General features: G+C 42.4%; 3 protein-coding genes across 5 annotated transcripts in view; 1 reads left to right on the top strand and 2 right to left on the bottom strand.

The window, feature by feature from the left end:
• LOC109403057 (tyrosine-protein kinase transmembrane receptor Ror) overlaps nucleotides 1-23,719 on the top strand; it is a 278,655-nt gene that overhangs the window by 148,450 nt on the left and 106,486 nt on the right. The window lies entirely within an intron of this gene.
• LOC109408655 (G-protein coupled receptor Mth2) overlaps nucleotides 1-23,719 on the bottom strand; it is a 149,405-nt gene that overhangs the window by 67,431 nt on the left and 58,255 nt on the right. For all 3 annotated transcript variants that reach the window (XR_009997827.1, XM_019681999.3, XM_062852351.1), the window contains exon 2: nucleotides 1,673-2,451. Coding sequence is in view for 2 of the 3 variants with exons in the window: in XM_019681999.3 (XP_019537544.3) it covers nucleotides 1,673-2,158 (486 nt within the window). In the remaining variant the exon portion in view is untranslated. The remainder of the gene's footprint in view (nucleotides 1-1,672; nucleotides 2,452-23,719) is intronic.
• LOC134288229 (basic proline-rich protein-like) lies at nucleotides 16,841-21,987 on the bottom strand (the record flags this gene model as incomplete). The annotated part of the gene is made up of 1 exon (XM_062852349.1): nucleotides 16,841-21,987. A coding segment is annotated over one exon (1,809 nt), but the record flags the coding sequence as incomplete, so codon positions are not given.

Consider the following 23,719-nt stretch of genomic DNA (forward strand, 5'->3'; position numbering starts at 1 on the left):
TGTATGGGAGGGGGGCCAACGTTAAGATGTACGTCGCGATTTTCGTCTGCCTGGCGGTAAAAGCGGTGCATTTCGAAATCGTTCCGAGTCTCACGTCCGCCGCGTGCATTAATGCAATCAAACGGTTTGTAGCTCGACGCGGTCGGTTGATTGAGCTACATTGCGATAACGCCACAGCCTTCGTCGGGGCTGATCGCGAGTTGAAATCGTTGCGTCGTCAATATCTCGAGCAGTTCAAGACGGACGAGTGGAAGGACTATTGCCTTGATGCCGGAATATCCTTCCGCTTTATTCCTGCTCGCTCTCCACATTTTGGGGGGCTGTGGGAGGCCGGAGTAAAGTCGTTCAAATACCACTTTCACCGAATTTTCGCTGCCAATTCCTACACTTTGGACGAGTTTACTACAGCAGCGACCCACATTGAGAGCATTCTGAACTCCCGGCCTCTCACACCCCTCACTGACCATCCCGATGACCTCACTGTGCTTACGCCTGGCCACTTTTTGGTCGGGGAACCGATGTTCTCCATCCCAGAGCCGGACATGACGAAGGATCCCGTGTCGCGACTCTCTAGATTCCAGGACCTACGCCGCTCTGTCCAAAACTTCTGGAAACTTTGGTCCAGAGATTACGTCACACAGTTACACCAGCGATCAAAATGGAGGACTCCCTCGCCGAATATCCAGAGGGGAGATTTGGTCCTTCTGAAACAGGAGGGGCTTCCGCCGTTCATGTGGAACATTGGACGGGTCGACGAAACATACACAGGCCCTGACGGTTTAGTGCGTGTAGTTCTTGTGCGCACGAACCGTGGTGTGTATAAACGGGCAGTCACCGAGGTCCGAGTATTACCGATTGACGAGCCTGATGACGATCAACCTTCTGCGAGCTAGAACGCCAGCTGATGACTGTTGAAACGGACTGTTTCAACGGGGCCCGGGATGTTTGGAGCTAATAGTTGTTAAGTTACTTATTAAAATTTAATTAAATGAATTCAAAATCAAACTGTTATACAGAGTTTGCGATAACACTAATTACAACTAGGTTGGCGCATATACCTTTACTTTTACAAATTCTCACAAACACTTATAAAGATATTGCCGAATCGAAAGGCCTCAATTGTATTAGATTAGTTAGTTCAATTATAGATCTCGTTGAAAGTAGAAGCCAAAACGTGTTCTGTCGAGACAATCGATTATTCACCGAAATACCCACACCTTGTCGTCGGTCGAAAGTCTGATTTTCGCGAAGTGTCCGCTTTGGGTCTACCGTTGGTCACCTGTCGTCGCGAGTTCACCACTGGAGGTCTTGCCTCTGAACAATTATTTTATAATTATTGTAAAATAATTAACAGTAATGGAGAAAATTCAAATAAATCATGTTCGTCACTCATTCATCAAATGCAGCGCTCAAATTCCCTCCTGCAAGTAATTTGATCTTTGATTTAAAATTACTTTTTTTACATAAAACACAACATATCGTATCAATAGCGTTGAAATAAGACTCTTGAAATAAAAAGGAAAAGGTCCACATCATTAGTCTCACATAGACTTTTCTCAAAACGATCACATTTCAATTATTCTTCACACAGCCGATCAAAGTATATTTCTTTGATAAACAAATAACAAGTCACCCACTTGGAAATCCCATGTGAACCCGCTTTTCAACTTACCCTTGCAAACGACCAAATATCATCGGCACGATTCAGCTCATACACGGATTCACACGGTTTACCGTACAGAAACCCGTACATGTTGTTCTCCGTCAGATCAACCACTTCAAAACTTCGCTGCACATTGAACAATGTGGTGTTAACAAGCACCTCCAATTTGTTCGTGGTTGACAGGCACTGATAGTCGTACATAACCGTTCCTTCCGGGCAGCACATTCTTACGCACAAACGCACTGCGCAAGGACATCCCCGAATGTATTCGTTGACGAACTTCTTAGTGGAAAAGTCCTCATAGTCATAATCGATTGTCCTGTAGTACTTAGGCTTATAGAGGATGTTATTGTGGACGATATTCCCCAGCACGTCGCGGATCCCATCGGTGATGTTGATCGAATCGATGAAATCACACGGTAAACTATCACAGCTAATGTGCTTCACACTGAACACTGCCAACAAGGCGCACACATACTTTGCATTGATCTTCATTGTGATTCGTTTCTTCCTCTGATCTTGTGCAACACTTCTGACACACTTTTCTCCCCACGACGTGTTAAGATACCCTTCCTTAGCCGCACATGTTAAAAGACATAAAAAGACGTCTCTTCCTACGCGTGCAGTTGTCACCGGATTTTCTTCAAAGACGTCCAACACGCCTCGCCACGCCGTCAACTCGCAGTTGCGTCTGGAGGGCGTCTAACGAATTCCACTTTTTCGCAGCAATATTCGACCGCGCGATGGGTCCTAGTCACCGCCGACGGTTTCGAGTTGCGTTGCCAGCGCTGTAAAGAGATACAAAATGCGATGAGTTGCTAATGAACTAAAGTGGCTTGGAATAGAAATGAAGAAAAATTTGAAACAACCCGAAGATTCCCACCCGGCAAGTTTTACGATTCTGCGTCTCTTAAATTATCCAATAACACGTGAAATATTTGGAGACGATTATAAACAAACGAAGCCATGGGCAGTGAAATGCTACATGATGCCACGAAATGGAAATGGTCAACCGTGGTGGGAAGTAAACAAACTGTCTTCCACTTTGGTGAAAAAGCACCTGGTGGCAGTAGATTTACTCGTTTATTGGTTCTGATGTACGCCGTTGTCGGTAGCATCTTGTTGGCTCAAATTAGTGCTGGGAGATTGACAGGTATCAAGTGATCGCGATCTTCACTTACCGTAATACAAGTTGGTGAAACGAGAAACTTCTACAGAATTCATCAGCGCAAAAATGTATCACATATCAAGTTTTAGATTGAAAAGACTTTTCAAAATACGGGTGGGTTAAATTAGATATCAACAACATAAGTTGACTCTGCGAGCACAAATCTAGAGAACCGTGGAACGTAGCCGACTAAAAATGTTCTATGTTCTCTGCAAGTGAGCAAGCAACAAGTGACATTTTCAGGCTTGTTGGTCTGCTAGATAATCATATTTCTGCTGTTGAAAATTGGAATGAATTGCATGGCTGCCTCTTTTGGCAACCATCTTTGGATTCTAAAAATCGTGCCCTTAAATTCCCATTGACTATATTGAAGTAGTAAACATAAGGTATACGCATAACGTTTATTTTTCGACAGCTTATCTTACAGTTATCTTGTCATTTTAGTTCACTTTATCAATTTTGATCTTGATGAAATTCATTTAAGTTGGTGTTATTGAAGGTGATCACACACTTGCGAATTTTTACCTTATTGATTTCGATAAGTTTTGAGTTACCATGCGTTCCCATAAATGGGTAATTTGATTTGATCGCTTTTTGTAAATAGCAGGATTCCCATGATATACTTTATTCTATGCAGTTGTTCCATGTACAATCAGTCATCGGCATTTTACGTGGAGGATTTGCTGTATATCGGAGCGGTATGCACGCGAAGTTGAATTTCAATCGTTGCAATACCTACTATGAATTCCAGATCTTGATATACTGCTCTTAGGTACCGGTATATGACGCACCGCGGTTTTACATTCGAAAGGTTAGAACGAACAATCGTGATTACAAACGACAGGTAGCAGCTGGAAAGTGGGAGCCACATGGAAGGAGAACGGCACTTGCTTAGAATGCATAAATTACAATATTTCGTAATAACCGGATACGTGATAACGGGTTTTCTTTCTCTCAGAAAATGTAGGCAGGTACGTTTTGCTTAGCACTTCATTGAGTAACTTGTGCTCAAGCATTAGAAGACTTCTTCATTTTCATGGCGTAAAATCCGAACTAGAAATGAGCCTGCTACTCAGCTTGGTGACACTTCCAAAGTAACTTACTGACAGCTTCGTTTTCCAACGGACCACTCATGAATTTGTATATCGAGAGGCAGGTACTATCTCGAGTAAACGTGAATATCATAATCATACCTCAAAACGATCAAATTTAGATGTCATATCTTAATACGATATTGATAAGGTATTCAAAAAGTTGCCAAATATCTGCTCAATATCTCATCGTGATATGATTTCAAAATAAGTACTTAATTTGATTTTCAGAAAGCCAGGTTGCACAAATGTTGTATAAATGTTGAAATTTCGAAACATTGCGCATGAAATCTATCTTTCGTGTATATTTTCATTATGCACTATCCCCAGCTTATGTAACAATTCAGGGGATTGGGAAATAATAAATTACGTAATGCTTCAGGGGAATAGGGAAAACAACCTTGCGTTACGACCCAAACAAACAAGTTGGACGAATGAGTGTAATCAGTTTCGTAAACTGATTACACTCATTCGAAGAGGGCAGAGCTTGGAAGATTCATTCAAAAATGAACGAATTGCTAGTTTTCACGCTGCTTTGAATCACATTTTTCGTTCGCTCTCCTGGACTGCACACCATCGCACATCGCTTGCCTCACGAAGAACGGCAGAAGCAACTAAACAACACTCAAGTCCACCGGTGGGTGCGAATGCCTCATGCTGAAGTATATTCACGACCAACCGCGGCGATGAATGTTTATCACTCGTCGGGGCTGGCCGAAGCGAGGAATGCCAGTTCCACTCTCCTTTGCTTGTTGCGAAATGAACGAACCAAACGTACACACTATCAGCAACAGAGACAGATATATCCAAGCCACATGTAAGAGCGAGAACGCATGTGTTGCTTCACGGCGATAAACAAACACACACCAGAATATTCGACGTCGTCGTTTCCAATATATAGGTGCAGCTCAGCAGCATTGTGGCATGGGACAAGCAATCTTCAACTTCTTTGTGTTGTATTTTTCGTTCGTCGTTTGGTTCGTTCACTGCTGCTCTGTTCAGTTAGGAATCAATATTCACGGGGTTCCGTAAAATTTATTCCTCGTGAGGCATGTATACTCACGAACGTTTTTGGGAACGATAATTGTATGTTCATGTTCACTTATTCATTCAGCCAAGCCCTGGAAGAGGGTATTCTGCTTAGAGGGTTCGAAAAGTCGGTACAAGAAACAAGTTGGAGTTTTCATAAAAAAAACGCACTATGGATACCCCCAGATCCTAATGCACCAACCACAGCCAACTACCTGTTTAAAATGCTTAAGTTGCAAGAGATGGTCAAAACAATAACACAATTACCCTAAATTTTGCTCAAACAGCATTAAATTAGGCAAGGAATCATGATAGCCAAGCTTTTTGTATCATTTCATTGCAGAAATTGAGAATTCACCTTCTCATTATACGAAAATTCAGCTCATTACTACAATCTAGTACTTCACTGATTGCGTCCTATGGGGCACGTTCGGTGTAGTACTAGATTTGTAGTAATGAGCTGAATTTTTGTATGGTGAGAAGGTCAATTCTCCGTTTCTGAAATGAAATGGTACAAAAAGCGTGGGCATTATGATTCCTTGCCTAATTTGATGGTGTTTGAGCAAAACTTTGGATAACTTTGTTGTTTATGTAGCAAGAAATGGAGAAAACAACAACACTGTTGCCAAAAGTTTTGCTCAAATAGCATCAAATTGGGCAACGAATAGTAATACCCACGCTTTTTGCACCATTTCTTTGCAGAAACGGAGAATTGACCTTTTACTAAAATACTAAAATTCAGCTACAAATCTAGTACTTCACCGATCTGTCCTATTGTTGGAAATTGGTCTTGTTTTTGGCGCAAAATAAATCAAACGTGTTCCTAGACATGTCGTTTTTTTTGTAATTTGGACCACTACCTGTGTATTAATTTGTAGCATAGGCATAAAATGTGAAAGTTCTCTTTCAGTTTAGGAAAATTTGCAATTTTCAATTGAGCTTTATTACATTTTTATTTTCCATGCTATCGCTTCAAGGTGCTCGTACACGCTTTACCCGCGCACCACTTTTGACTGATAAATCTTGACAAATATTTTTGTTTGTCCGGTACACCTTGGTCAATATTTAACTAACAAAAGTGGTCAAATATTTGGCATTGGTCAAAGAGTATCATACTAGCTTCAGTTTGCAAATTTTAGGTTGAAACTGTATTAATATTCTACAACCGAACATTTATCATTGGGAAATTTGAAAAATACTGCTTGAGATCAAAATAAGCTCTTCACATTTCTATCTGCAACATCCAGAAATCGAAGGATCTGAAAATTACTGCTCAAGATCAAAATCAGTTCTTTCACACGTTCATCCATAACATCCGAAAATTGTAAGATCTGAAAACCGTTCGAAATTAGTTCTTTCACACACTCATCTACAACATGGCACGACCAAACCAACACAACTACCATTAACCGCAAACACCTTGGAAAACGTAGAACTCGATGTTCTTGTTACCTTCTATTTTTAGATATGAGTCGTAGTGCAGTGGTAAAGCCACTGCTCATTAACCACAAGGTCATAAGTTTCTGGTCGCGGCCATATTTCTTCATTTTACTGTAATCCATCTGTTAGATCATTTTTTGATGTTGCTTTGATGTTCTACAGCCCAGATCTGCCCAGATATTAGTTTGATCTTGTAATATCTAAATGAGATATTGTTATGTTCTTCCCCATACTAATTTTTGATCTTATATTTGATCTTTTATCTCTTATGTCAAACAAACCAATAGCTAATTATGATCTTGAGTACTTCACTGAGTAATATCTAATGATGACATTGATTTGATTTTTTTCTTCTTCTCGGGGATATAATGCCTCAAAGTTGGCTATCGGATAATAATACCTTTTTCAAAAATCTTTACAACTTCGTGGAGAATAGCCCGATTTTTTCCAATTTTTTGCCACTGATACACAAGAAGTTGATCAACTTACAGTAAAAATTTGAGAATATTTTATGCACTTTTCGAAAAGTTTCAGCTACTTGAACATTTTTTGAAAAGTGAATATTTTGCTTGTCTCGATCATTTTGTCTATCCCCTGTTTCTGCAAATTAATCTTGTAGCTCTGGTGCAGCCCTAATACTAACATGTAAGAAAAAAGTGATTGCAGTTCACAACTATCATTGAGCAAATTTAAAATAATTGACTTAATTACCTCAACGGCTGTCGATCACTGGTAACATATGGGACTACTGTTAGTAAAATACATAATTCGAAAATAGCTATCCAAGATTGAAAGTCTATTCTTCGTATACTCCAAGTTCAATACTGTGGGAAATGTGCGACTATTTCCGTGAATCGGTCGGTTTTCTCGATAGGGGGATGGGGACGCGAATCTTGAATGCGAAATCAGAAGCGCGCGATAACTTTCTTGGGAAAGTCGGTTTTCACGGTTGTGTAAGCGATCAATGCGGTCACGCGTTTAATATAGAACGATCGATGACGTATGTGCATTACCCTTACTATCGCGACCATAATCATAATCGGGATAAAACCGCGGCGTGTATTTCCATATAACTAGTGGATCATATCACCTACCAAAGGTGGCTCCAAGATCCACACCTTACCCTACCCTACTAACAAATACTCTTTCCCGAGACAACTGTAGGGATGCTGTGGATTCCACGGTTTCTAGTAACAACGGTTGTCGAAATAACATTCCTTCCCCTTTCCGGATGACCGTAAGGACGTGGCCGGCGCCGTTTTTTAACTTTAAAATATTGAACTCTCGAATTGACCAGTGTGTGGTAGAATTTCGTCCAGGTGTCGCGCGCGTTTGCTTCGGTGGTTCTGTTTTTTTTCTCTTTCTTTTTTTTTCTATTCGGAAGAATGAAAAGTGTTAGTTCGGGCTCGCCGGTCGAGGAAAAAAATCCGGGCGCCGACAAGTGAGTCGCGTTCAGTGTATTTCTGTGTGGAATAGACTAAAGGTTTCTGCTCCCTAGTGAAGTGGAGACGCGCGATAGAATTTTCTTTTTGGCTTTTTTTTGCGTCGAAACGTGATCGGTTGTTAACGGCGGTTTGTGTATATTGATCCATTGTCAAATCATATTACCAACCATAGGCGACTCCCAGACTGACAATGTACCCTACCCTACTAACAAAAATATCTTCCTGAGACAAACGTGGAAATGCAGCGATTCGCGGTCTTTATAACAACGTTTGTCTTACTAACATTCCCTCCCATCCTCGATGACAATAAGGACGTGGCCGGCGCCGTTATTAACCTTACTCTAGTTTTTTTTTTTTTTACAAACTAGTTTATTAGGCTCATTGGAATACCTTATCGGAGCCGATATATCATGTTAGTTTTACATATTCTTTTTACAAAAAGTATTTTTGTTAGTTTTAGTAGCTAAAAAAACAAAAATAATGTAATTAATTAATTATAACTGAATTTTTGAATTCACAATAAAATTGTTGATGATTTTCATCATATCTGTATCCATTTGTCCTAACACATCTCGTATGGATTGTGGTGATCGGTTGTTCCGTTCGAGTTCTCGTAGCATATCGGGCCTTCTTTCTTCGTATTTCTCACATTGCCAAATAACGTGATCAATGTCTCCGTAATCCTTGGTACAGTCGCAAACGTTAGAGTTGACTATATTGACTCTGAAAAGAGATGCGTTTTGTGTGTAGTGGTTCGAAATCAGACGCGACATATTTTTGATGAAGAGTCTGTTGCACTGCAAAGCTGAAAACCACGAAGATAATCTAACGTTAGGTAAAATACTGAAGCAGTATCTTCCCAATTCACTGTTAGACCAGCTTTCCTGCCAGGACGTTAAAGACATCTGTCTGATTAAAGGATGAAAATCTTGGGTGGCTGGAATATGGTGGTAAATTTCGCCATAATGAGATCCATGTTTGGCAAGTGTATCTGCAAATTCATTACCCTCAATCCCAGAATGCGATGGTACCCACAAAAATGTAATAACATATCGGTCCTTTGTAAGACTCGCTACTGCGTCCTTTATATGCAAGATGATCAAATTAGTTTTGGCTGTTACCGTCGTTGGGGGTGAGAATGGGTCAAAAAACGATACTCAAAGATTGTTTGTTAAATAACAAATGCAATTGAAGTCGGAGTAACTTTTTATTTGGTATGTATACTCTCCTATGTGGTAATGATAGTTTAGCAAGAAAGTATCACGTTATATGAATTGCTTAGTGAACTACAAATGATTGAAAATTGACCCAATCTCACCCCTTAGAGGGGGTGAGAATGGGTCAAAGTATTCGAAATCACCTATCTATAAATATAAATTAATTTTATTGATCATATATAGTAAATCTACTTAAAACACAATGTTATCATGACAAATAAAAGCTTAGGTAATTTTAAAAGATGATTAATCCATCTAAAAGGGCTAATACAACGGAAAAAATGGTCGAAATTTGATAAAATAACGTTTGTATACTGTATCATCATTTTTAGCCATCATAATCTTCCTCATTAAGAGTTTCAACCTCCATGAGAGGAGGAGAAATTACAATGAGGGAGGGGCGAAGAAAGAATGAAAGATTGATTGTAAAAAAAACATGCTAGTTTTTGTATACTGCATAAGAAATGTCAACCCTCCGTTATAAACTCTTATGTACATGATCATTGGCCTCTATATTGCTAAAGCAAATCCCTCCATCTCAAGATAGAGGGTCGTTCAAATATTATGTTAAGTCTATTTTGGGAGCTTCCGATATTGCAGTACACTAAAGATTAGCTGATGATTAGAGGAGCTGTCCACACGCATTGGTGTATTGTTATAAATGATTTTAGGCACTAAACGTATTAACACACTCGTTTGACGCTTCTTGACATATTTTTGAAAGAAAGCGTGCTTTAGTGAAAATACGGTAAACATGGCACCACTCTAACGTCAAATGGGGACTGGATAACAAGTTGAATTTTTTGTTAAGGTTATGTGCACTCGATAACTTGCTTGACCCAATCTCACCCCCATTCTTAATATTTAGACATAGGGTCGAAAATATTAAGTTTTTAAATAAAAAGTGCAATGACAGCCCGCTTTTTTATTACATCAACCAGGTAATAGCTGTAGCACTTATAAGAAAATTTATGGTTGAGTACTTGTATTAAACATTACGAAGAAGAAATTTTTTCAGAGTGATTTACTAGTAGTTTTATCATATAAGTTTAGCCACAAATTTAACAAAAAACGATTATTGCAAAACATCTTATTCTGCATCATGACGTGTAAAAACATCTCCCCTTTGAAATAATATAAAGTTTTCAATATAAATTATCGATAGTTATTGAGCTATTTCAAATTTTATGTTTCTCTGTTTTGACCCAATCTCACCCCCCAGACCCATTGTCACCCCCATCGACGGTACCCTAATATTTTTCAGCGCTTCTAGTGAGCTAAGACTATCCGAACAAATCAGGTAATTTCTAGGAGCAAGAGTTTTTATATAATCAACTGTGTATTTGATAGCTAACAATTCGGCTGTATAAATTGAACACGGTGTCTCTAATTGATAACATACTTGGTGATTTGAATTGTAAACTCCAAATCCACAGCTATCCGCCTCCAGAGATCCATCAGTAAAAAACGTTGCATCCGCATTGATATTTGATAAAGCTTCCATATATGACTGTTTTACCTGAACTGGTAGTAAAGGTTTCGGAAGGTTTGCCAAATTCTGAACAAGAGAGGTATTGACATTCAATTGACAAGGGCGCGCCGGAACATTGTAACCGTAAAAATTATCTAAGCAGGGGGATGTTGGTAACACGAGACACTCTCTGTATGATCGGAGAAAACTCGACTGTGGGTGGATTCTAAACAGTTCGTCTAATTGTGTCATCAATTTTGTGGATGCTATATGGGAACTCGTTAAATATCTGCAATTCAATTCAAAGAAGCGAATGTTCAGATGAATCACACCAGCTATCACTTCAACAGACTGGGTGTGCGTAGAGTTCAGCAAACCTAGGCAGATTCTTAAACATCTGAACTGAATTCTTTCGAGTTTAATAAAATGTGTCTTAGCTGTCATGTGAAAAACGAATGAGCCGTATTCAATTACCGATAGAATCGTTGTTTTATACAATTTTATCATATCCGATGGGTGGGCCCCCCACCATGTTCCTGCTATGGTACGTAAAAAAATTATACGCCGTTGACATTTCCGTACAACATACTGAACATGAACTTTCCACGTACATTTCGAATCGAACCATAATCCGAGATACATATACGAGAGACTCTGAGATAACTGAACACCGTACATATGAAATTGCACTGGAGATAACAACCGTTTGTTAGAAAAAATAACGAATTCCGTCTTGGAAGCAGAGAATTCCAGTCCTAAGTCACTTGCCCAAGTTGTGAGTTTATTCAAACAAATCTGAAGGGGTCGCTCGGAAAGTTTAACGTCCTTGGCAGAAGCCCACAAACATGCATCATCAGCGTATTGCACTAAGACGCACCCACTTTCAATGCAGTTGTCTATATCCCTGGTGTAAAGATTATACAACAGTGGACTAATGGTGATAAGCACCAACGCGTAGTAGCCGCGATTTAATCTAGGATTTACTAAATCCGAGATTAAATTTGATACCCCGTTCGGTAAGCACCAAAGAGCTTCAAGAGAGGATTTACAAAGAAAGCACGCAGCCATTTTCTCTCTCGTGATTGTCCAGCTCGCGGAAATGTCAAACCAGTTTGCTTCAGCATTCAATCAGCTGGTGTTTATTTACTCTTTTTTTCGTGCAAAAAATGATCTCCTGCGTGATGGCCCATGATCGGTGGGCAGGAATTTCGCGATGAGCGTTGGATGCACAACGCAATCCTAAATTACCAAACGAGGATAAGTGGATACTATCAGTCGCCCCACCGCTGTCAGTTTTCCAGATCAAACAGAAAGCGCCGCAGAACCCGCTCGGCGGCTGTGTGCGCAACACATTTCACCCGGGATTTCTCGAGAAGCTCTTTCCCAGATTTTTTTCCATTGCTTCGGTGGATCATGCCAGAAATCTCTACACAAAATTTATTTCAAAATTCCTGCTTATTCACCGAGAGATTACATAATTTGCCGTAGAATATTTTTGTGAAATTTCAACAAAAGTGCCTCAAGTACACATTGCTTCACGATTTTCTTTGGAAGTATGTAGCTCGAAACGTTCATCCAGGATTATTTTCTTTAATTAGTTTAAGGATTTCCTAAAGGTAAGGTTTCTCTAGCAGAAACGCCTGTGGGTCAAAATTTCCGTTGAAATTACTTCAAAAAATCCTCACGGAAGAACTAACACACATTCCTACGAGAACGCCTCCGGAAATTCAACCACGAAATCCTCCTGGCATTATAAAGGATTTTCTCAAGAAATTCCTCCAATAATCCTTCCGGGAATTAATCCAAAAATGCTTAACGGAATTCCTACGAGAGAACCTTCAGAAAATCCTCTGAGAATTTTTGGAGGAATTTTGTCGGGAAACTAGAATTTATTCTGATACTTTCTCCAGAAGGTCCTCCGGTTATTCCTGAAAAAAAAATCCGCGAGTTCCTTCTAAAACTTGGTCTGGAATTCCTTCAAAAATTCCATCGGCAATCCTTCCAGAAATTTATCCACGAGTTCTTCTGGAAATTATTCGAGAAATTTCACTGGCAGTTTGTCCAGAAATCACTCAACACATTACTCCGGGAAATCTTCGGTATATCCTCTGGAATTTTTTTCGGGAAATCCTCCAGGAATTTCTTCGGGAATACCTAAAGGAATAACTTCGGGAATTCCTGTAGAAATTTCCCCAGAAATTGCTTTGGGGATTCCTCCAGGAATTCCATCGGGGATTTCTCCTGGATTTCCTTTGGAAATTCCTCCAGGATTTCCTTTAGGATTTCCTTCAAGAATTTCTTCGGAAATTCCTCCAGGAATTTCTTCGAGAATTCCTCTCGGAATTTCTTAAAAAAATCCTCCAAAAATTTATCCGGGATTTCCTCCAGCATTATCTTCGGGAATATGCCTCCAGGAATTTCTTCAGGGATTTTTCCAGGAACTCTTCCGGTAATTTCTTCAGGAATTGCTTCGGGGGTTCCTCCAAGAATTTCAACGGAAATTCCTCCAAGAATTTCAACGGAAATTCCTCCAGGAATTTATTTGGGAATTCCTCCTGGAACTCCTTCGAGATTACCTCCAGGAATTTCTCGCAATTCCTCCAGGAGTTTCTTTGGAGATTCCTCCAGGATTTTCTTCGGGAATTCCTGCAGCAAATCCTTTGGAAATTTTTTCAGGAGTTTCTTCGGGAATTCCTCCAGGAATTTGCTTGGAAATTCCTCCAAAAATTGCTTCGGGAATTACTCCTGGAATTTCTTCGGGGATTCCCCCAGAAATTTATTCGGGAATCCCTCTAGGAATTGCTTCGGGAACTCCTCCAGGAATTTCTTTGGGAATTCCTCCAGGAATTTCTTCTGGAATTCCTCCAGGTATTCCTTCGGGATTTTCTCGAGAAATTTCTTCGGGAATATTCTTGCAGTGATTTCTCCAGGAATTCCTCCATGAATTTCTTCGGAAATTCCTCCGGGGATTCCTCCAGGAATTTGTTTGGGGATTTCTCCAGGATTTTTTTTTTCGGAAAATACTCCAGTGATTTCTCCAGGGCTTCCTTCAAGGATCACTGCAAGAATTTCTTCAGAAATTCTTCCAGGAATTTCTTCGGGAATTCCTCCAGGAATTGCTTCGAGGATTTCTTCAGAAATTTCTTTGGGAATCCCTCCAAGAATTGCTTAGGGGATTTCTCCAGGTTTTTATTCAGGAATATTCCTCCAGGAATTCCTGCGGGATTGCTTCCGGGAATTTGTTCGGGGATTCCTCCAGGAATTTCTTCGGGAATTCCTCCGGTGGTTTCTCCAGGATTTTTTTCGGGGATTCCTCCGAGAATTTCCTCGGAAATTCCTTCAGTAATTTCTTTGGGAACTCCTCCAGGATTTTTTTCGGGAATTCCTCCACGAATATCTTCGGACATTTCTCCAGGAATTGCTTCGAAGTTTATTCCAGGAATTCCTTTTAGAATTCCTTTGGGAATTCCTTTAAGAATTTCTTCGGGAATTCCTTCGGAAATTCCTCCAGAAATTCTCGTGAAAGTTCCTCCAGAAATTCTTCTAAAATTCTTAGGAGAAACCCTTCAGAAATTTATTCGGGAATTCCACCATATTTTTTCCGGGTGTTCCTCAGGAAGTTCTTCCATAAATTTGATCGGAAATTCTTCATGAAATATCTCAAGAAATTTCGCTGGATATACATCCAGAAATTCCTCCGATAATACCTCCAGAAATCCTCTGGGAATTCCTCTAGAAATTTCTCTTAAAATTCACTTCAAATTTCCTCCGGGAATTCCTTCACAAATTCTGCCATGCATTCCTCTAGAAAGTCCTAGAAGAATTCACCCAAAAACTCTTCTGGAAACTGTTCCAGATTTTTTTTCAGAAATTCTTCCGGGCATTTGTCCTGATATTCCTCCTGAAATTCATCCAGAAATTCCTTGGAGTTTCTCCAAAAATTCCTAAAGGAATTCGTCCAGAAAGTCGTTAAGAAATTTCTCCAGAAATTCTTCAGAGATTCCTCCGAGAATTATGGAGAATCCAGATATGCTTCTCCAGTGAAATTTCCTCAAAGAAACCTTAAGAAATTCCTTCAGGGAATCCTATATAATTTCCCTCAAGGATGATCCAAGACATTCCCACACATAATCCCAAAGGAATTCTCTCAGGGATCACTCAAGAATTTTCCCTATAGAATCCTCAATAAATTCCCACAGTGATTACTCAAAAAATTTGTTCATCCATAAGAAATTTCCACATGCATTACTTAACGAATTCTTCAAGTACATCAGAACATCCTCAGGTTTTCTTTTAGGGACTTCTCAAAAAAAAAATCGCAGCGGTTACTTAAGAAATTTCATCGGAATTTCTTGAGTAATTTCCTCAGAGAATTCTCAAGGAATCCTCGAAAAATGCTCTCAGTGATGGCTTCTGGAGGAATCATTAAAAGAATATTTGGAGGAACCCCTCAAAGGAATTGCTGGATGACACTCCGAAGCAAATCCTGTAGGAATTCCCAAAGCAATTCCCGAGGTAATTCTTTGTGGAATTCCTGAAGAAATTCCAGGAGGAATTTCCGAAAACAAAAAATCCTGGAGTCCCTGAAGGAATTCCTAAAGGAATCCCCGAAGCAATTCCTGTGAAATCTCCGAAAAAATTCCTGGAGGAATCCCAAAAGAAATTCCTGGAGGAATCTCCGAAGAATTCCTGCGGGAGTCCCCGAAGAAATTCCTACAGGAATCTTTGAAAGAGTTTCTAGTGGAACCCATGAAAAATTTTTGGAGGAGTCCCCGAAGCAATTCCTGGTGGAATCTCCGGAACAGTTCCTGGAGGACTTCCCCGAGGGAATTCCTGTGAGAATCTCCGACTAAATTCCGGCAGGAATCCTTAAAGGAATTCATGGAGGAGTCTCCGAAGGAAATCCTGGAAGAATCTCCCGAAAATTCTTCTGAATTCCTTCTATATTTCTCCAAAAATTACTTCTGGAATTTCTCCTAGAATTCCTTTCGGATTTCCTTCGAACAGTCCTTCTGAAATTCCTCCAACGTTTTTTTAAATCCCTCCGATTATGCCCTCTGGAGTTCTAGGGAGATCGGGGATTTATTTTTCTCCGAGAATCCCAATAATAAATTCAACCAGGAATTCGTCTGGGAATACCTCTAGAAATTAGTCTGGACATTCCTTCAGAAATTCCTATGAGAATTTCTCTACAAATTCCTTTGGGCATTCCTTCAGAAATTCCTCCTGATTTTTTTCTGGGAACTCCTCCGGAAATTCCTCCAAGCATTTGTTCTGGAATTTCTCTGTGAATTCCTTCTGAAATTGCTCCGGGAATTCCTCTAGAATTTCCTCCAGAAATTCAGCCGGGAATCCTGTCACATATTTCTCCTGAATTCGTTCCAGAAATTCCACTTCTGATTTTTTTTTGGAATTTCCCCCAGAAGTTCGTCAGGGATGTTCTTCAGAAGCACTTCCAGAAATTTCCTCAGAAATCCCTCCAGAAATTCCTTTGGGAATTCCCCACGAAATTCATTCAGAAATTCTTCCAGGAATTCGTTCTAGTATTTCTTTTGGAATTCCTTCTACAATTCTTCCGAGATAACCTTCATGAATTCCTCCAAGCCTTCCTTCTGGGACTCATCCAATAATTCCTTTTACATGTCCTCCGAGTCTTCTTTCTGCATTTCCGTCGAGAAATTATTCTGGAATTCCTCGAGAATAGACAATTTCCTCTGACCTAACCCCCCTTTTCTATATTTTTCCTTGAAAGATACTTCTCCGGGAATTCGTTCAGAAATTCCTTTGGGAGTGCCTCCAGAAATTCTTTTGAGATTTTCTCCGAAAATTCCTCCGAGAAATTGTCTGGAGTTTCTCCATGATTTCCTTCTGGAATTTTTCCTGTAATTTCTTTAGGAATCCCTGATATTCTTGCGGAATTCTTCCAGAAGTTCCTCTAGCAATTCATCTGGGAATTCCTCTATGCACCTCAAGGAATTCATTCTGAAATCCTTCGTGGTTTCTTGCAGGAATTCCTTCGGGGATTCCCTGGGGGAATTCCCGGAGGAATCACTGGGGGAATTCCCGGAGGAATCCCTGGGGGAATTCCCGGAGGAATCCCTGGGGGAATTCCCGGAGGAATCCCTGGGGGAATTCCCGGAGGAATCCCTGGGGGAATTCCCGGAGGAATCCCTGGGGAAATTGCCGGAGGAATCCCTGGGGAAATTGCCGGAGGAATCCCTGGGGGAATTCCTGGAACTCCTTCGAGATTACCTCCAGGAATTTCTCGCAATTCCTCCAGGAGTTTCTTTGGAGATTCCTCCAGGATTTTCTTCGGGAATTCGTGCAGCAAATCCTTTGGAAATTTTTTCAGGAGTTTCTTCGGGAATTCCTCCAGGAATTTGCTTGGAAATTCCTCCAAAAATTGCTTCGGGAATTACTCCTGGAATTTCTTCGGGGATTCCCCCAGAAATTTATTCGGGAATCCCTCTAGGAATTGCTTCGGGAACTCCTCCAGGAATTTCTTTGGGAATTCCTCCAGGAATTTCTTCTGGAATTCCTCCAGGTATTCCTTCGGGATTTTCTCGAGAAATTTCTTCGGGAATATTCTTGCAGTGATTTCTCCAGGAATTCCTCCATGAATTTCTTCGGAAATTCCTCCGGGGATTCCTCCAGGAATTTGTTTGGGGATTTCTCCAGGATTTTTTTTTTCGGAAAATACTCCAGTGATTTCTCCAGGGTTTCCTTCAAGGATCACTGCAAGAATTTCTTCAGAAATTCTTCCAGGAATTTCTTCGGGAATTCCTCCAGGAATTGCTTCGAGGATTTCTTCAGAAATTTCTTTGGGAATCCCTCCAAGAATTGCTTAGGGGATTTCTCCAGGTTTTTATTCAGGAATATTCCTCCAGGAATTCCTGCGGGATTGCTTCCGGGAATTTGTTCGGGGATTCCTCCAGGAATTTCTTCGGGAATTCCTCCGGTGGTTTCTCCAGGATTTTTTTCGGGGATTCCTCCGAGAATTTCCTCGGAAATTCCTTCAGTAATTTCTTTGGGAACTCCTCCAGGATTTTTTTCGGGAATTCCTCCACGAATATCTTCGGACATTTCTCCAGGAATTGCTTCGAAGTTTATTCCAGGAATTCCTTTTAGAATTCCTTTGGGAATTCCTTTAAGAATTTCTTCGGGAATTCCTTCGGAAATTCCTCCAGAAATTCTCGTGAAAGTTCCTCCAGAAATTCTTCTAAAATTCTTAGGAGAAACCCTTCAGAAATTTATTCGGGAATTCCACCATATTTTTTCCGGGTGTTCCTCAGGAAGTTCTTCCATAAATTTGATCGGAAATTCTTCATGAAATATCTCAAGAAATTTCGCTGGATATACATCCAGAAATTCCTCCGATAATACCTCCAGAAATCCTCTGGGAATTCCTCTAGAAATTTCTCTTAAAATTCACTTCAAATTTCCTCCGGGAATTCCTTCACAAATTCTGCCATGCATTCCTCTAGAAAGTCCTAGAAGAATTCACCCAAAAACTCTTCTGGAAACTGTTCCAGATTTTTTTTCAGAAATTCTTCCGGGCATTTGTCCTGATATTCCTCCTGAAATTCATCCAGAAATTCCTTGGAGTTTCTCCAAAAATTCCTAAAGGAATTCGTCCAGAAAGTCGTTAAGAAATTTCTCCAGAAATTCTTCAGAGATTCCTCCGAGAATTATGGAGAATCCAGATATGCTTCTCCAGTGAAATTTCCTCAAAGAAACCTTAAGAAATTCCTTCAGGGAATCCTATATAATTTCCCTCAAGGATGATCCAAGACATTCCCACACATAATCCCAAAGGAATTCTCTCAGGGATCACTCAAGAATTTTCCCTATAGAATCCTCAATAAATTCCCACAGTGATTACTCAAAAAATTTGTTCATCCATAAGAAATTTCCACATGCATTACTTAACGAATTCTTCAAGTACATCAGAACATCCTCAGGTTTTCTTTTAGGGACTTCTCAAAAAAAAATCGCAGCGGTTACTTAAGAAATTTCATCGGAATTTCTTGAGTAATTTCCTCAGAGAATTCTCAAGGAATCCTCGAAAAATGCTCTCAGTGATGGCTTCTGGAGGAATCATTAAAAGAATATTTGGAGGAACCCCTCAAAGGAATTGCTGGATGACACTCCGAAGCAAATCCTGTAGGAATTCCCAAAGCAATTCCCGAGGTAATTCTTTGTGGAATTCCTGAAGAAATTCCAGGAGGAATTTCCGAAAACAAAAAATCCTGGAGTCCCTGAAGGAATTCCTAAAGGAATCCCCGAAGCAATTCCTGTGAAATCTCCGAAAAAATTCCTGGAGGAATCCCAAAAGAAATTCCTGGAGGAATCTCCGAAGAATTCCTGCGGGAGTCCCCGAAGAAATTCCTACAGGAATCTTTGAAAGAGTTTCTAGTGGAACCCATGAAAAATTTTTGGAGGAGTCCCCGAAGCAATTCCTGGTGGAATCTCCGGAACAGTTCCTGGAGGACTTCCCCGAGGGAATTCCTGTGAGAATCTCCGACTAAATTCCGGCAGGAATCCTTAAAGGAATTCATGGAGGAGTCTCCGAAGGAAATCCTGGAAGAATCTCCCGAAAATTCTTCTGAATTCCTTCTATATTTCTCCAAAAATTACTTCTGGAATTTCTCCTAGAATTCCTTTCGGATTTCCTTCGAACAGTCCTTCTGAAATTCCTCCAACGTTTTTTTAAATCCCTCCGATTATGCCCTCTGGAGTTCTAGGGAGATCGGGGATTTATTTTTCTCCGAGAATCCCAATAATAAATTCAACCAGGAATTCGTCTGGGAATACCTCTAGAAATTAGTCTGGACATTCCTTCAGAAATTCCTATGAGAATTTCTCTACAAATTCCTTTGGGCATTCCTTCAGAAATTCCTCCTGATTTTTTTCTGGGAACTCCTCCGGAAATTCCTCCAAGCATTTGTTCTGGAATTTCTCTGTGAATTCCTTCTGAAATTGCTCCGGGAATTCCTCCAGAATTTCCTCCAGAAATTCAGCCGGGAATCCTGTCACATATTTCTCCTGAATTCGTTCCAGAAATTCCACTTCTGATTTTTTTTTTTGGAATTTCCCCCAGAAGTTCGTCAGGGATGTTCTTCAGAAGCACTTCCAGAAATTTCCTCAGAAATCCCTCCAGAAATTCCTTTGGGAATTCCCCACGAAATTCATTCAGAAATTCTTCCAGGAATTCGTTCTAGTATTTCTTTTGGAATTCCTTCTACAATTCTTCCGAGATAACCTTCATGAATTCCTCCAAGCCTTCCTTCTGGGACTCATCCAATAATTCCTTTTACATGTCCTCCGAGTCTTCTTTCTGCATTTCCGTCGAGAAATTATTCTGGAATTCCTCGAGAATAGACAATTTCCTCTGACCTAACCCCCCTTTTCTATATTTTTCCTTGAAAGATACTTCTCCGGGAATTCGTTCAGAAATTCCTTTGGGAGTGCCTCCAGAAATTCTTTTGAGATTTTCTCCGAAAATTCCTCCGAGAAATTGTCTGGAGTTTCTCCATGATTTCCTTCTGGAATTTTTCCTGTAATTTCTTTAGGAATCCCTGATATTCTTGCGGAATTCTTCCAGAAGTTCCTCTAGCAATTCATCTGGGAATTCCTCTATGCACCTCAAGGAATTCATTCTGAAATCCTTCGTGGTTTCTTGCAGGAATTCCTTCGGGGATTCCCTGGGGGAATTCCCGGAGGAATCACTGGGGGAATTCCCGGAGGAATCCCTGGGGGAATTCCCGGAGGAATCCCTGGGGGAATTCCCGGAGGAATCCCTGGGGGAATTCCCGGAGGAATCCCTGGGGGAATTCCCGGAGGAATCCCTGGGGGAATTCCCGGAGGAATCCCTGGGGAAATTGCCGGAGGAATCCCTGGGGAAATTGCCGGAGGAATCCCTGGGGGAATTCCCGGAGGAATCCCTGGGGGAATTCCCGGAGGAATCCCTGGGGGAATTCCCGGAGGAATCCCTGGGGGAATTCCCGGAGGAATCCCTGGGGGAATTCCCGGAGGAATCCCTGGGGGAATTCCCGGAGGAATCCCTGGGGGAATTCCCGGAGAAATCCCTGGGGGAATTCCCGGAGGAATCCCTGGGAGAATTCCCGGAGGAATCCCTGGGGGAATTCCCGGAGGAATCCCTGGGGGAATTCCCGGAGGAATCCCTGGGGGAATTCCCGGAGGAATCCCTGGGGGAATTCCCGGAGGAATCCCTGGGGGAATTCCCGGAGGAATCCCTTGGGGAATTCCCGGAGGAATCCCTGGGGGAATTCCCGGAGGAATCCCTGGGGGAATTCCCGGAGGAATCCCTGGGGGAATTCCCGGAGGAATCCCTGGGGGAATTCCCGGAGGAATCCCTGGGGGAATTCCCGGAGGAATCCCTGGGGGAATTCCCGGAGGAATCCCTGGGGGAATTCCAAGGGGAATTCCCGGAGGAATCCCTGGGGGAATTCCCGGAGGAATCCCTGGGGGAATTCCCGGAGGAATCCCTGGGGGAATTCCCGGAGGAATCCCTGGGGGAATTCCCGGAGGAATCCCTGGGGGAATTCCCGGAGGAATCCCTGGGGGAATTCCCGGAGGAATCCCTGGGGGAATTCCCGGAGGAATCCCTGGGGGAATTCCCGGAGGAATCCCTGGGGGAATTCCCGGAGGAATCCCTGGGGGAATTCCCGGAGGAATCCCTGGGGGAATTCCCGGAGGAATCCCTGGGGGAATTCCCGGAGGAATCCCTGGGGGAATTCCCGGAGGAATCCCTGGGGGAATTCCCGGAGGAATCCCTGGGGAAATTGCCGGAGGAATCCCTGGGGAAATTGCCGGAGGAATCCCTGGGGGAATTCCCGGAGGAATCCCTGGGGGAATTCCCGGAGGAATCCCTGGGGGAATTCCCGGAGGAATCCCTGGGGGAATTCCCGGAGGAATCCCTGGGGGAATTCCCGGAGGAATCCCTGGGGGAATTCCCGGAGGAATCCCTGGGGGAATTCCCGGAGAAATCCCTGGGGGAATTCCCGGAGGAATCCCTGGGAGAATTCCCGGAGGAATCCCTGGGGGAATTCCCGGAGGAATCCCTGGGGGAATTCCCGGAGGAATCCCTGGGGGAATTCCCGGAGGAATCCCTGGGGGAATTCCCGGAGGAATCCCTGGGGGAATTCCCGGAGGAATCCCTTGGGGAATTCCCGGAGGAATCCCTGGGGGAATTCCCGGAGGAATCCCTGGGGGAATTCCCGGAGGAATCCCTGGGGGAATTCCCGGAGGAATCCCTGGGGGAATTCCCGGAGGAATCCCTGGGGGAATTCCCGGAGGAATCCCTGGGGGAATTCCAAGGGGAATTCCCGGAGGAATCCCTGGGGGAATTCCCGGAGGAATCCCTGGGGGAATTCCCGGAGGAATCCCTGGGGGAATTCCCGGAGGAATCCCTGGGGGAATTCCCGGAGGAATCCCTGGGGGAATTCCCGGAGGAATCCCTGGGGGAATTCCCGGAGGAATCCCTGGGGGAATTCCCGGAGGAATCCCTGGGGGAATTCCCGGAGGAATCCCTGGGGGAATTCCCGGAGGAATCCCTGGGGGAATTCCCGGAGGAATCCCTGGGGGAATTCCCGGAGGAATCCCTGGGGGAATTCCCGGAGGAATCCCTGGGGGAATTCCCGGAGGAATCCCTGGGGGAATTCCCGGAGGAATCCCTGGGGGAATTCCCGGAGGAATCCCTGGGGGAATTCCCGGAGGAATCCCTGGGGGAATTCCCGGAGGAATCCCTGGGGGAATTCCCGGAGGAATCCCTGGGGGAATTCCCGGAGGAATCCCTGGGGGAATTCCCGGAGGAATCCCTGGGGGAATTCCCGGAGGAATCCCTGGGGGAATTCCCGGAGGAATCCCTTGGGGAATTCCCGGAGGAATCCCTGGGGGAATTCCCAGAGGAATTCCAGGGGGAATTTCCGGAGGAATCCCAGGGGGAATTTCCGTAGGAATCCCAGGGGGAATTTCCGGATGAATCCCAGGGGGAATTTCCGGAGGAATCCCTGGGGGAATTTTCGGAAGAATCCCAGGGGCAATTTCCGAAGGAATCCCTGGGGGAACTCCCGGAGGAATCCCTAGGGGAATTCCCGGAGGAATCCCTGGGGGAATTCCTGGCGGAATCCTGGGGAAATTCCTTAAGGAGTCCCTGGTGGCATTCCCGGAGGAATCGCTGGAGGAAATCCCGGAGGAATCCCAGAGGAATTGTTAGGGGAACTCTCGGAGGAATCGCTGGGGGAATCTTTGGAGGAATCTCCAAAGGAATTTCTGGAGGAATCATGATATATGTTGTCGTTTTGCTGAAGGAGTTTCCGAAGGAAAATCCTATAGCCGTTTTCGAGAGTTTCTGGATTCCCGAAAGATTTCCCTGATGAAATCCTCCAAATTTCGAAGGAATTTCTTACGAAATCTCCGGAATAATACTGGAGTTATCCTTGGAAAAAAAATCGAATGGAATTTCTGGAGGCATTCCTTGAAAAACCATGTCGAAGCCTAGAATGAATTCTTACTAGATCTCCTTCGGCACAAAACAGCCACATATGAGCAAAAAGGTCAATCCTGTTATAAAATCATTAGTGAGCTACCAGCAAACAAGAATGAATACAAGGAATATCGCTGGCCGTACTGCAGTAGAACAAGCATTCAATCTAGGATATCTTCTATCCAAGGCGCACGCTATGTCTGAACCAGCAGATTATAAAAATTGAATGTACATCGGGTTTCTTTCCATCAAATATCAGTATTCAAGCTATATTTTCATTTGCAGTAGGTTTTAAAATATTCTATCGGTGAAAATTTTTCCATACATTTTGTATGGGAGCGAAATTGGCCGAAAATGAGAATTCCATGTAAATTTGTATGAAAAACAGCTAAAAAGATGAAAAAATCAAAATTTTCCCGATGAAATATTTTAAAACCTTCTGCAAACGAAAATATAGCTTGAATACTGATGTTTGGTGGAAAGAAACCCGATGTACATTCAGTTTTTATAATCTGCTGGTTCAGACATAGCGTGAGGCGGGCACTGAAACAAATGGCTCTCTGCGCAAATTTTTCATCATGTACAGCATCATTGTTAACGCTCTTTTTTGCGTTTAGCATAGAGGACGAGCGAGAAAAAAAAGCTGCGCACGCTAGTATGCTAATTATGCTTTGCTGCTGCGACCGC

Source organism: Aedes albopictus, chromosome 2 (assembly GCF_035046485.1).
Source record: "Aedes albopictus strain Foshan chromosome 2, AalbF5, whole genome shotgun sequence".
NCBI classification, from domain to species: Eukaryota; Metazoa; Arthropoda; class Insecta; order Diptera; family Culicidae; genus Aedes; species Aedes albopictus.